This window comes from Bufo bufo, chromosome 2 (genome assembly GCF_905171765.1).
Source record: "Bufo bufo chromosome 2, aBufBuf1.1, whole genome shotgun sequence".
In the NCBI taxonomy this organism is placed as follows: Eukaryota; Metazoa; Chordata; class Amphibia; order Anura; family Bufonidae; genus Bufo; species Bufo bufo.
Window position 1 is genome coordinate 211,380,042 of NC_053390.1, and position 14,423 is coordinate 211,394,464.

Consider the following 14,423-nt stretch of genomic DNA (forward strand, 5'->3'; position numbering starts at 1 on the left):
AGTCCTGTATAGAACTGAGCATAGGGAACTGCTTCAAAGGCAGAGACCATGTGACCCAGAGCCCGCATGCAGTGACGAATGGCAAGATGATGGGGCCGCAACAAGGGGAGAATCTGAAGATGGAGAGTGGGTAGCTTCTCCGGGGGCAAGAGTACCTTGGTCTGAAAGGTGTCGAGTAACATGCCCAGAAAGGTTAGCCGCTGAGATGGATAAAGACATGACTTCTGCCGGTTCAGGATCCATGCGAATCGTTCCAGGGTATCCAGGACCTTTATCAGGATATCGTCTAAGTAAGGGATCGCCACTATACCCCTGGCATGGAGCAGGGCCATGACCGCTGCCAGAACCTTTCCTAAAGACCCTAGGAGCTGTGGCCAGGCCGAACGGGAGGGCCACAAACTGGTAGTGAAAGGGACCCACTGCGAACCGGAAACATTTTTGATGACTGACGCAGATGGGAACATGAAGATAAGCTGTAACAGATCTCCTGGCACCCCGACTGGGTACCTCCGTTGATAGATGCTCCTAGTGCTTCCTGAGGGCTCCAAGCACTCTGCTCGACACCGTAACCACCACAGACCCCACGAACCGCAGCAGCTTGGTTGGGGTCTCGCCGTCCTCCACCCACGCTGGACCCAAGACCGGGCTTCAGCTTTCAGTGGGTGAACCTCTCCTAATTCCAGAGAGCAGGAACCAGGAACAAGCTCTTACAAGAGCTTATACTTAGGGGAGTACCGTGATATAGCAATCCCTAAGAGTGTAGTTATCCCAACCCCCAAACATGAGCCAAGACTTCATGAAGGGGTAAAGCAGGTCTGTTTAATGAGCACAAATGCATTTCTCATATACAGTTTTCCCCACAAGGTTACCACCCACGTGGGCCATAATCCTGAGGCAAGAGGCTGGCAAACAGGCCCCTCCAAAACCCAGTGGCGAGGTTATTTTCGCCACATAAGCGTCCTTGATGTCAATCGAGGACAGGTACTCCCCCGGTTCCATTAACACAAAGACCGATCTCAGAGACTCCATCCGGAAGTGGCGGAGCCAAAAAAAGCGGTTGAGTGCCTTGAGGTCCCGAACGGGACAGAACGTCCCCTCCTTTTTGGGGACCACAAAGAGATTGGAGTAGAACCCGCAAAAAAGGTCTTGCGTAGGAACCGTGACAATCACTCCCTGCCGCAGAAGTGTGTGAATAGCCTGAAAAAAGGAATTTACGGCCGAGGGAGAGGTCGGAAGAGAGGAGCGAAAAAAATCGTGATGGAGGGGAGGACCTGAATTCCAGCTTGTAACCCTCTGCCATGACCTCTCTCACCCATGCATCCGAGACTTGAGCCAGCCAAACAAGCCTAAACAGATGAAGCCGGCCGCCCACCCGATCGGCGCTGGAAGCTGCAGGTCATGCAGAGGAGGTCTTGGCGTTATAGGACTGGGAGCCCTGTTGATGGGGACGCCAGAAAGGGTGAGGCTTGAAGGCAGGCTTGCGCTTGTGATCCGGGGCAGACTTGTAGGTTGGCTGCTTGGGGCTGGAAAAACTCTGAAAGGACCGAAAAAGAGATTTAAGCTTTTTTTGACTTGTTGAAACGAACCCTGTTCTGTGGTAAATGAGTGCTCTTACCACCTGTAGCCAAGAGTGGGGTCCCCCCTTTAGGGGCGGGTGCTCCGCCTGTAGGCAGGGGTAGCCTTTAGGGATACATCAGAGAATAATTCCCTTTCCTGTCTTGACCTCATCTCTCGTATACTAATTATCAAAGCCCTCGGTCTCCAATTGTTATTGCATCTTTATTTTATTTGGATGGTATTATCCTGGACACGTCCAAAGTAAGGCTTTGCCTATCTATCTGGCATGGTATGCTATTATATTCTACAATATATGGGTTATTATTTTAATATCTAGTAGTAAAAGTTAAGTTTTATATGAAAAGTCACTCTACATGGGTGAGCAAAGCTATGGGTGAGTGGGCAAGTTTACGCCACGGTCTCTCCTCGGGGGTCTTCCACGGAGGACACGTCGGAGTGAGACTCTCTGGTAGGAGGCGGAGAGGCAGAGGAAATGGGAGACACAGACAACCTTTTGGAGGAGGATGGTCTGGCCCGTTTAGAGGGACGGCCGCGATGGAAATGAGCCCCAGGATCCCCAGAGTCGGACAAACTCCCCAGTATTTCCACAATGGTTTTGTTGGTATGGGAGACGTTTTGTACCATCCTTGACAGGGAGTGCACCCACTCTGGCTCTACCATAGGCTGGGCAGTAGGGGCGACTGGGTCAGGGGCAGAGCCACTTGGCGGTGGAGCAGAGCACGAAGAGCAGAGGGGATCTGACTGACCGGATGGAAATTTTAAGTGACAAGCACAAGCAAATTGGCGCATCGAAGTGACCGCCTGCTTTGGGGCCTGGGATCGGACATAATGAGAACCCTGTAGTGACAGGAAGGAGGGTGAGGGGTTAGGTTAAACCCTGTAGGAAGGGGAGACAGAGCTTACCCGGCCTGTGTCCCCCAATGCAGCTTGTCTTGCCAGAGTCCCGCCAAGGTGCTTTTTTTTTTTTTTTGATAAAATCTTTATTGACAAGAATAATGTTACAGATACACATTAGGTATGTAAAATCAGAACACAAAATAAATCAATTTGATACAATCTGCTGTGTGCCGAGGTGCCTTTGAAAAACAATGTGGGAGGAGGCAGAAAAAGGCGCCAAGATTCGCCCCAGGATACAGCTGAAGGAGGGGGGAGCATTTCATGCTGCTGTCCCTGCTAAAGAGGCCTCAACCCCCCTTCCCCCTTGCGGAATAACGGCGCTATCGTTAGAGCCCTGGTCGGGACAGAAGAACCCGCGGGGAGCCGATGCGGAAGTAGACCGCTGGGGCCTCAATTAGCAGCGGCCCCGGTGGCGCCCCGAACCGGAGGCTCTCCAGCCATCCCCTCCTTCTGACAGGAGAAAGACGCATGCAGGGAACAAGGCCTCCGTGGGGGAAATCACAGTAGATAACCTGTGAAGGGGAGGGAGGAGGAAGGAGGGGAGCACTTTGGGGGCCAGAAATACTCACGCGTCCAGTGTCTTCTGCCCCCCTGGCTCCAGCCGGATCATCACCTTCGGTGTACGGCCCCTTGGGGAGGGATGCTACACCGGAAACAGAGGGGACTTGTAGTAGGCGGCCGTGGTGACCCGAAGGCTGGCGGGATGCTGAGGCTTTAGGAACCTCTGGACCTCCTTGACTTCTGGAGACCGTAAAAAAGCAGCAGGCTTGGGGACCCCCTGGTCTCCCGTCTCCTGGGTGGGAGTGCAGACTAGGACTGCCTGTGATCCCGCTAGAAAAAAAGAAAAATCAAAAAAGGGAAAAAAATTATAATCAGCAGACCTGCAAAGCACGGAGGTCTGCCTCCTACAGACACTAAGCTAAAACGGATTTAGCTTAGTCCCTGTAGGAAGGGTATAGCTGAAGGGAGGAGCTCACACTTTTGTGCTTAGTGTCCGCCTCCTAGCGGCAACAGCTATACCCATGGTCAAGCCTGTGTCCCCCAATGATACGGATGAGAAATATTTATTTTTATATTTAATTTGCATTTAGTTTTTAAATCACTTTTTCTGTAATCATAAGTAGATTTTTCTTGATTTTGTATGCATTAAGGTAGTCTATGAACAGATATACACCACTTTTGTGGTGTATATCTGGTGAAGATTCTGTCTGGTTTAGGCTACATGCACACGACAGTATGTGTTTTGCGGATCCACAAAAAAATAAAAATAAATGGATGGCATCCGTATACCATCCGTTTTTTTTTTTGCGGATCCATTGTAACAATGCCTAAAACGGACAAGAATAGGACATGTTCTATATTTTTTGCGGGCTACGGAACGGACATATTGATGCGGACAGCACACGGTGCTGAAATGAATGGGTCCGCATCCTATCCGCAAAAAAAAACGGAACAGACATGGAAACAAACAACGTTCGTGTGCATGTAGCCTTAGGCATAGAAAATTGTCTAAATGAAAGACAGCAAGGAAGCTGGCTTACATTCAGAATCGGCTGTAGATATCCCAAAGTTATGTAGAGGCCGGCGCCTCTACATAAGTTTACATAAGTTTGGCGATCCACCGCCAGCGCAGGGGCTTATTAAGACCAGCGTCTAAAATGCCGGTCTTAATAAATGTGCCCCTAAGTTATTAAAAATAATGGTTTCCATTGTACTAGGTCTAATACTATGTGCAACAACCATATGACAATGCTTGCACAACTGTAGGGCAATAGGAACAATGTGAAACCATCAGATTGGTACTTTATTTCCCTTTCTCTTCTATTCAGTCAAAAAGAAAAAAGATGACAAAAAAGTAGGCCAATGTTTGTAGTATACTGGCCCACTATTGACTTTGCACCTAGACTTTATCTAGAATTGTGTCGTAATTAAAAACAAAAGTAGCATTTAGTGTTCTACCTGAGTCACTGTGATAATTTTGGTGCAATTAAAGACTGTCTAGAGGACTACCCTCTCTAACTAATAGTAACCTGTTGTTTGTGCAGTACCTGTGAGAGATCTCTTATATACACCTTGCAGGATTGCTGCAATTCGGAAAAATGAGAAAGCCATGTAGAAATACCAGTTCTCAGCTTTAGGGATTTCCATGTTCTTACAGTACCACTCAAAGTATTCCTCTGCTGTGGGAATTCCCATCTCTTTCAGATCATAACTTTGTAGCCCTAGAAAGTGAAAATTCTATATTTAAACCTCTAAATAGTGGAAATTCTTCATTGTGCTGCTTTTGGCTATTAATTAAATTAACACTTTCACAACCAATGCCTTTAAATATCTGAACGTCCAAAGTAGCATTTCAACTTTTTTCCTTTTGCGGCACAAAACGGGCTTTATTATTGTTAACAAAACCACAGTACTTAAATTAAATTAAGACAATTGGAAAAATGGGAATAAAAATGAAGATTCCTGAAAACTTGATAAGGGTATATAATCCCATATTTTATTCCTACCAATAGCTAGTAAATGGTTGTGAAATAGCTGTGAGCAAAATCTTTTATTGCAGGTGTTAAAGATATTAAGAGATACTGGTAAATAAGAAAAAAAATATTTTGAACCAAAAGGTGTGCTTTTGGTGGGCTTTGAACTAATGGTGGTCTGTGGATGACACTATTATGGGGGCATCTGTGGATGGCACTGTTATGGGGGTATCTGTGGATGGCATGACACTGCTATGGGGGGGTATCTATGGATAATACTGTTATGGGGGAATCTGCGGATGGCACTGTTATGGGGGAGTCTGCGGATGGCACATATATAGCATCTTATGCTATGTGTTATCCACAGTTCCCCCCCATAACAGTGTCCCTAGTGTCCCTGTGTAGTGAATGACCCCCAATACAGGGGGTGGGGGTCGGCATCTGGTTTTGTAATGGCAGCGGGGCCCAGTGCAGTCACTGTATTCTATTACACCGGGCCCTGCTCACTGTAGTAATCATATCTAACCTGTAGGCAATGTTAAATTATAGAAATAATGTGCAATCCAGCCTGTAGTACTTACTACAAACTTCCGTAGCAGGCAAGAGGCCGGGCGGGCGGCGGCAGCGTAACTCACTACGTCATGCGCCTTTTGGGGGGTGAAAAAGTGCGTCGTATAGGGCGAAAAATACGGTAATCAGAGCAAGGCAGGGCGGAGGATTAAATGGGTGAGTATAGCTTCTTTTCTTATTTTATCACTTCCTAGCTTTGAGGATTTTTTATTACCTTAGAAACCTCTTTCTAGGACGGTTACTGTAATTATTTGTCTGAAATTGGGGAAATGACATATTTTGCGTGAAATAGATTTGTTATTAAATAGGGGTAGGACAAAGTGTCTATGTCAATGATACTCCTGATCATCCAGGGCAGTAGTTTTAATTTTTCATTTTTTTTTAATGCTTTTAAAAGGGACATTTTTATTATTTATTTATTTTTGGACCACGCCCATGTGATATCTGTAATATCCCAGCATTTTTCTGTATGCAGTTGACACATGATATACATATTTTAAAAGCTTTCTGATCACTCCTAAAAGTGATCTGCATACAGAGGAATAGTGTAGGGAAGAGAAAAGACAGGAGGCAGCGCCTCATGTGTGTTGCTGTTTGGTATGCGATAATAGAAAGTGATCAGTTACGCTTACCGTTTTTAGTTGTGAGAAGTCACAACTGCTTTTCCTCACTTGGCTGGTATTTCCCCGTCCAGCATACAGGATGCCTGCGCTGCTGCCTAGGTTCCTGCCCGTAACACCTGAGTGGTCCTCGGGATGAGAAGAATCGTAGGAAAGCAGAAGAAAATCGGAACCTCTATGTCGGCACTGTCACAGGAACGTGATGCCAGGTCGGTATAGATGAGTAATATTTATTTTATTAATACGAGTCTACGCATTTCAAAAACGGAATGCCCCCTTCGTCAGAACAGTATTACAGAAGACATTTAACAAACAGTGTTTTTTAAAAGACAATTTTGGCGATCCTACCTTTCCAAAACCAATATACGACTGCTGGCCCTTTTCGAATCTGATATGTAGCAACAATTTTCTTTTGATCGTTCGTTTATTCGATCGACTTGATTTTATCTACCTATTTGTTGTTTTTTATATGCGGTTTTATGTGGAAAATAGGTTACATTATTTTTAGAAAAATGATTTTTTTATCAGACCCATTTGTGAATAAATGTTGTATAATAAAAATAGGCCCATAATAATAACCTAATAACTATGATCCATATATTTACATACAGGTACGCATATACACACAAGCCTAGTCCTGTATACCCTCTTCAATCAATTAAAAATGATTGTGATCATCTGCAACATCCGCTGCTAATGAGAATATATCTACTCATAGTTATAATGCTCACACACACACACACACCGAGGATGTCCACCTTTGAGTGTTTTCCTACACATAATTAATTGACGAGTACCGTACCTGCCTCCCACCTCCTTGATCCCCTCTGTTACTTTATATATATAAATTTATATATATAAAATATCTTAAGGCCTCTTTCACACGGGCGTCATGTTTTTTGCCCAGATAAGATGCTGGTGCGTTGCGGGAAAATGCGCGATTTTTTCCCGCGCGAGTGCAAAACATTGTAATGCGTTTTGCACGCGCATGAGAAAAATTGGCATGTTTGGTACCCAAACCCGAACTTCTTCACAGAAATTCGGGTTTGGGTTAGGTGTTCTGTAGACTGTATTATTTTCCCTTATAACATGGCTATAAGGGGAAATAATAGCATTCTGAATACAGAATGCATAGTAAAATAGCGCTGGAGGGGTTAAAAATTAAACTCACCCTAATCCACTTGATCGCGCAGCCCGGCTTCTCTTCTGTCTTCTTCTTTGCTGTTCACAGGAATAGGACCTGTGATGACGTCACTGCGCTCATCACATGATCCATCACCATAGTAAAAGATCATGTGATGGACCATGTGATGAGCGCAGTGACGTCATCACAGGTCCTATTCCTGAGAACAGCAAAGAAGAAGACAGAAGAGAAGCCGGGCTGCGCGATCAAGTGGATTAAAGGCGAGTTAAATTATTATTATTATTATTTTTTTTAACCCCTCCAGCCCTATTGTACTATGCATTCTGTATTCAGAATGCTATTCTTTTCCCTTTTAACCATGTTATAAGTGAAAATAATAATGATCGGGTCCCCATCCCGATCGTCTCCTAGCAACCGTGCGCGAAAATCGCACCGCATCCGCACTTGCTTGCGGATGCTTGCGATTTTCACGCAGCCCCATTCATTTCTATGGGGCCTGCATTACGTGAAAAATGCACAATATAGAGCATGCTGCGATTTTCTCGCAACGCACAAGTGATGCGTGAAAATCACCGCTCATGTGCACAGCCCCATAGAAATGAATGGGTCCGGATTCAGTGCGGGTGCAATGTGTTCACCTCACGCATTGCACCCGCGCGGAAATCTCGCCCGTGTGAAAGTGGCCTAAGTGCTACTTTGTATGCCGACCAAGTATGACTTTAATTACCGTACATAAACAGTGCAATACCTCGCTTCATACTAGCAGCGCGATTCCAATGTCAAATAGATGCAGTTGTATACCGCCAGCCCTTTGTTACCTAAAAGTAGACCATCAGGACATTAGAGGCGGCGTGTATACTTCACCATCAGGGAGCAGCAAGTGCACGCCGGGGACTTGCACCCAGAGCGCTTTCCCATATGAATGAACTAACCCCGTAACTCTCCCCGCCCCCCCTTTCCCGGGTTCTGTGTCATTCTATGTATATAAAAATATTCACATATTTCGGCTCACTTGATACATTCTACAACATAGTCTAAACCTCACACACAGTGCAACACTTCGCTTCACACTGGAAGCGCGATCGTAACATATGTAATATATATAAGTACACCACTAGCTTCAGTGTCTTATATCAGAAAAACAAAAGCATAAAAATGGAACGAGAACTTAATCTATACTAGCTAACATCTGTCATTATAGCTCTATGTCCCACAAATAATTAGTATAATCATTATGCAGAAACACACCCATGTCCAGCCTCTCCCCCCCACCATCTGGCCTGCGCGCCAAAAAGGAGATTTTTTGTGAAACTCATCTGTATGTTGTGCATTTTCATACATATGCAATATTATCTAATGACATTATAATCAAAATTAATGCTCATCTCATTGCCTTTAAGAATAAAATCAGCCTGGGCCAAAGTTTTGTTACATGGCTGAAAAAACCAAGATGAGTTCATGGCAAGTTCAGTCTATATAAAAGAATAATAATTGGGAACATAGATGGACATTGTATTAAAAGTTAGTGCTGAAGATATGAGACCATCTGTTAAGGAGTAAGTCAACTCCCTAAAACATGGAGGGAACAAGGTTACTTGATAAAGATTTATGTCTTTATCGCACACCTGCTGTATGAGCTTCAATTTATATATTCATAATTATATATATATATATATTCATAATTATATATATATATCTCTGCATGGTATATTTAGTTTACAACATATGTTAATCAATAATTCATATAATGTGTTATCTATGTGTAACAATGTATCGATTTATATATATGTTATACCATGTATTTACCATTTAGAAGAAACAACTACAGAAACAAGTAAGTTAAAGTAATTGGATTTCAAAACAATAGTTATTCATGGGAGTACATAAGTGAAATGTACAAGTTCCGATGCCAAGCATCAAGGCCGCTATATAAAACTTTCACCAAGTCAACCTATATTTCAAAAAGATAGGAGAAGACAGTCAACTCCAACAAGTCCAGGATATAGGTTATTAAAAGTGTAAGGAAAAGACCTTCCTCAATGATTTATGGTAAGGAAAGGTCAACAAAGTTCATGTGAACATATTATTAGATATTTAATTTTAATGCTTAAAAGTTGGGATGTTCACCTACAGTACCGCAGTGCCATCTGGAGGCAGATGGGCAACATTATATTATTTCATTATTTGCTCTATACCATTTTAGGAGTTGAGATAACGTCATGAGGTTATTAGCATGCGAATACACCCACCCTACCTGATTGGGAATCCATAATCTAAAGGGGATGATTCTTAGATAAGGGGGGGAATAATTACTCGTGTGCGGAGTAGGAGGGGGGATGAAGAGAAAAGAAAGCTAGCTAGTGGAGGAGAAGTTGAGGTCTATCAAGATGGAAGCCATAATGAGATGCGCTATGATGGACCATCCAGCTTTCCTAGGAGCAGAAGTGAGATTCCTGCTAGGACTTGGTAAGAGACACAGAAAATGATATTTCATTTTATTAAGACTAATTTGATAGTGTGGGTGAAATTATACCATCTAGATTGGCGAATAAATAAATGATTAAATAAATTGATCATCTCCATATTGAGATGTAGTCTTAGGATATTGTGAGGCTTCATTCTACCTGCAGAAGAATCTAGACTCATAATCTAGCAAAGCATTAAATAATTGCTTATATATATATTGATATTGATAGAACATTCTTCGCCAAGCTAAGTGATGGATTCCCACCGGAAAGACGTCAAGTCCTTCCCATTTAAGATCCTAGATCCCTGTTATTTGTCTTAATAGTCTTACCAAAGTTATATATGTGAAAATAGTCCAGGATGGGCGGAAGGATACAGTTATCTCTTCTAAGTTATATCCTTGAATGGATTTGCCCATCTTGAAGTCATGTGATGTGTAGTTGGTTAGGGGGGGGGGGGGGGGGCAGAATGTATTTAGCATTCTATATTGATGTCTAGGATTAGACATGCCCATCCTGATATCATGAGGTTTTCTCTGAACAGAAGTAATGTATATAACTTATGTTCCTACTTTGATATCCTAACCTAATAATAGCTTGGTTATAATGTAACAAGTTGTTTCCACTCACATGTATTGTTAAGCTTGTAATGCTTTATATTAACGCTATATATATATTCATTTGCATGTATCAGTGTGTTTATTTACTTATATATGTTTATAATCTTGTAACCAATAAATCTGCATATTTTTATAATACCTGTGTATTATTGTATAATGCAAAACTACATTTTATTATTAACGCCATCTCACGTCAAAAAGAACTTATTTATCTGAGGAAATAGTCGGACTCAGATGTGAATTGTATCAATTAGGTTGTCTACAATTCACCAGGTCATGATTTTAAGAATTTATGACAATTTTTATAAATTTTAATTTTTATGGTTAATTATTTTTATGACCATAATTAATAATTCTTAATTGAATTATTACCCCCCGACATGTAAAATCTTTTTCTCGTCTTTTCCATTGGGGGACACAGACCATGGGTATAGCTTAGAGGTATTAGTAGGAGGGACACTATGCAAATATAAAAGAGAGGTCCTCCTCCTCGGGCTATACACCCAGGCTCCACCAGGAGGAACTCGGGCGTTGCAAAAGCAGTAGGAGAAGGAGACAAGAAAAAATAATGGAAGCCATCGGACCAAAGCCCATGAGGTCCAACCACCAACAGAACTGAACTGAAAAAAAAACCTCCTGTAACAGACAGAATGGGTGGGAGCTGTGTCCCCCAATGGAAAAGACGAGAAAAAGATTTTACAGGTGAGTTTCACAAAAAAATCTCCTTTTCTCGTACTTTTTTCCATTGGGGGACACAGACCATGGAACACAGCTGAGACGCAGAGGCACAACTGAGACGCAGAGGCACGATTGCGCCTTGCCCAGGAAGCTCCCACCGCCCTAGTGGAGTGAGCGATAATCCGAGCCGGGGGAACCCTACCACGAGCATGATAAGCCACGGAGATAGCCGAGCGGATCCATCGCGCCACAGTGACCTTGGAGGCTGCCAGACCCTTACGAGGTCCCTCGGGAATCACAAAGAGGGAATCTGAACGGCGGACGGAGGCGGTAGCCGTCAGATACACCTTCAGGGCCCGGACGACATCCAGGGAATGGAGAGCCCGTTCCTTGGGGTTTGTCGGAGAAGGACAAAAGGAGGGCAGGACAAGGTCCTCGTTAAGGTGGAAGGAAGAGACCACCTTGGGCAAAAAGGAGGGAACCGGACGGAGCACCACCTTATCCTGGTGAAAAAACAGAAAAGGCTCCTGACAGGAAAGTGCGGCCAGCTACGATACCCACCTGATGGAAGTTATGGCCACAAGGAAGGCCACCTTCCAGGAGAGAAAAGGTCAGGGAGACCTCCCTCAAAGGCTCGAAGGGGGCCGTCTGGAGAGCGCGCAGGACCAAATTGAGATCCCAAGGAGGCAGAGGGGGGACGTACGGAGGTACCGAATGCGCCACTTCCTGAAGAAAAGTCCTCACAGGACCCAGAAGAGCAAGGCACTTCTGAAAAAAGATGGCCAGAGCCGAAACTTGACCCTTCAGGGAGCTCAGCGACAGTCCCATCTCCAGCCCGGACTGAAGAAACGATAGCACCATAGGGATGGAAAAACTAAGGGGAGGGAAACCCAAGTTCTCACAAAAGGTCAGGAAGGCCTTCCAGGTACGATAGTAAAGCCGGGAGGAAGCCGGCTTCCTCGCTCTGATCATGGTTCTAATCACCGAGTCCGAGAACCCTTTCTTCCTCAGGATGGCGGTTTCAACAGCCACGCCGTTAAACGAAGAGACTGTAAATTCCGGTGGAAGAGCGGCCCCTGAGACAGTAGATCCTCTCTGTTGGGAAGAAGCCATGGGGCGTCCACCAGCATCCGAGCCACGTCCGAGAACCATGCGCAGCGAGGCCAATCTGGGGCGATGAGAACGGTCGGAATCCCTTCCGCCTCGATCTTGTGTAGAACTTTGGGTAGCAGAGGAAGCGGAGGGAAGACATAGAGGAGGCTGAAGTCCTTCCACGGAGACACCAGCGAGTCCCCCCCGTATGCCTTCGGATCCCGGGCGCGAGCCAGGAACACCGGGAGCTTGTTGTTGAGCCTGGACGCCATCAGATCCACATCCGGACGGCCCAACCTGCGGCAGACATCTTCGAATACATCCGGATGCAGAGACCACCCGCCTGGATCCACCTTGTTGCGGCTTAGAAAGTCCGCTGTCTGTCTAGTTGTCTACTCCTGGAATGTATACTGCTGACAACATCGGAACGTGCGACTCCGCCCACAGCAGAATTCTCGTCACCTCCTGCATCACCATCCGGCTGCGGGTCCCGCCTTGATGGTTGATGTAAGCCACAGCCGTGGCATTGTCCGACTGAATCCTCACCGGGCGGCCCGCAAGGAGAGGAGTCCAATGGGAGAGGGAGTGGAAAATCGCCCTCAGTTCCAGAATGTTGATCGGGAGGCAAGATTCCGCCGCCGACCAAACCCCCTGAACCGTGCGTGACTGGAGAACGCCGCCCCAACCCAGGAGGCTGGCATCGGTGGTGACGATCGTCCAGGAGAACGGCAGGAAAGATCTTCCTGACCTCAGGTTCATCAGGGACAGCCACGAACCCGCTGAGACAGGCGGATGCGATCGTCCAGACCACGAGGAGTCTTGTCCCAGAGGGAAAGGATCTCCCGTTGTAGCGAACGATAGTGAAACTGGGCATATGGAACGGCCTCGAAAGAGGCTACCATAAGACCCAGGACCCGCATGCACTCCCGGATGGAGAGACATGGGGAACGCAGTAGGTGCGACACCGACTCTTGGATCTGGGAGGACTTGGAGTCTGGAAGAAACACTTTGGCGGCCAAGGTATCCAAGACCATCCCCAGGAAGGAGAGCTTTTGGGAAGGGAGGAGAGAGGATTTTGGGAAGTTGATCAGCCAGCCGAACCGTTCCAGAGTCTGAACAGTGATCCGGACGCTGTCCTCGGCCTGCGGAAGCGAGGGGGCCTTTATCAGAATGTCGTCCAGGTAGGGCAGCAAAGGAATGCCCCTGGTGCGAAGAAGCGCCATGAGCGGCGCTAGAATCTTGGTAAAGACCCGAGGGGCGGTCGCTAACCCGAAAGGAAGGGCGACAAACTAAAAGTGCCTGCTACCAATGGCGAAGCGCAGGAATCGATGAATCGTTGGTGAGATTCTGCAATAGGGACATGCAGATAGGCGTCCTGGATGTCTACGGACGCGAGGAACTTCCCTGGAAGAAGAGAAATAATAACTGAGCCGAGGGATTCCATACGAAACCTCCGCACCCGCAGAAACTTGTTGAGCAGCTTCAGATCCAGGATCAGGCGTACCGACCCCTCCTTCTTTGGGACCACAAACAGGTTTGAATAGAAACCTGTGCCTTGTTCCTCTGGTCCAGAAGGGAAGAAACTGCCAGTAATAGATCCAAGGCTCGGGCCAGATTTGCCGGAACGCGAGAAAGGAAAAAACGTTCCGTGGTCTGGACGCAAACTCTATTTTGTAACCCGACGTTACAACTTCTAGAGCCCAGGCGTCCTGAAAATGCGCCCTCCAAACCTGCTGATAGGAGAGAATGCGGCCCCCCACCCTTCATGCGAAAGACTGCTTGGGAGCAGCCGGGCGGGCCGACTGTGCCCTAGGGCGCCAGGAGGGCTTCTTGCGGGAGTCCAGTAACCCCCCTGCAGAGGAAGCCGGCGACGTTCCGCTAGAAGAGAAGCGGCGAAAGGACTGGTACCGGGAACCGGAAGACCTGGTCCGAAAGGGGCGCTTAGATCTAGGCTGGGGGAGATGAGTACTCTTGCCCCCTGTAGCGGCAGAGATGAACTCATCCAGTTGAGCCCCAAAAAGTCTGGAACCCTCAAAGGTAGGTTAGCAAGGGAGCGCTTGGAAGAAGCATCGGCGTCCCACACCTTCAACCAGACCTCTCTGCGCTGGATGACCGAGAGGGCTGAAATGCGGGGAAAGAGGGAACCAATGTCCATGGAAGCCTCGCAAAGAAACTTGGAAGCCTGAGACATCTGGAGAACTAATTCCCGTGCGTCAGCAGACGCATCCTGTTCAGACAGGTCTTGGTGGTGGCGCTGCAACCACCCCAAGAGGGCTCTGGCCACC

At 46.2% G+C, this 14,423-nt stretch overlaps 1 protein-coding gene across 4 annotated transcripts in view; it reads right to left on the bottom strand.

Moving 5' to 3' along the window:
- ACAD10 (acyl-CoA dehydrogenase family member 10) overlaps positions 1 to 14,423 on the bottom strand; it is a 139,115-nt gene that overhangs the window by 46,174 nt on the left and 78,518 nt on the right. For 3 of the 4 annotated variants that reach the window (XM_040416101.1, XM_040416104.1, XM_040416102.1), the window contains exon 12: positions 4,524 to 4,697. The exons of the other annotated variant lie outside the window; for it this stretch is intronic. In XM_040416101.1, the coding sequence (XP_040272035.1) occupies positions 4,524 to 4,697 (174 nt within the window). The remainder of the gene's footprint in view (positions 1 to 4,523; positions 4,698 to 14,423) is intronic. 4 annotated transcript variants of the gene reach the window in all.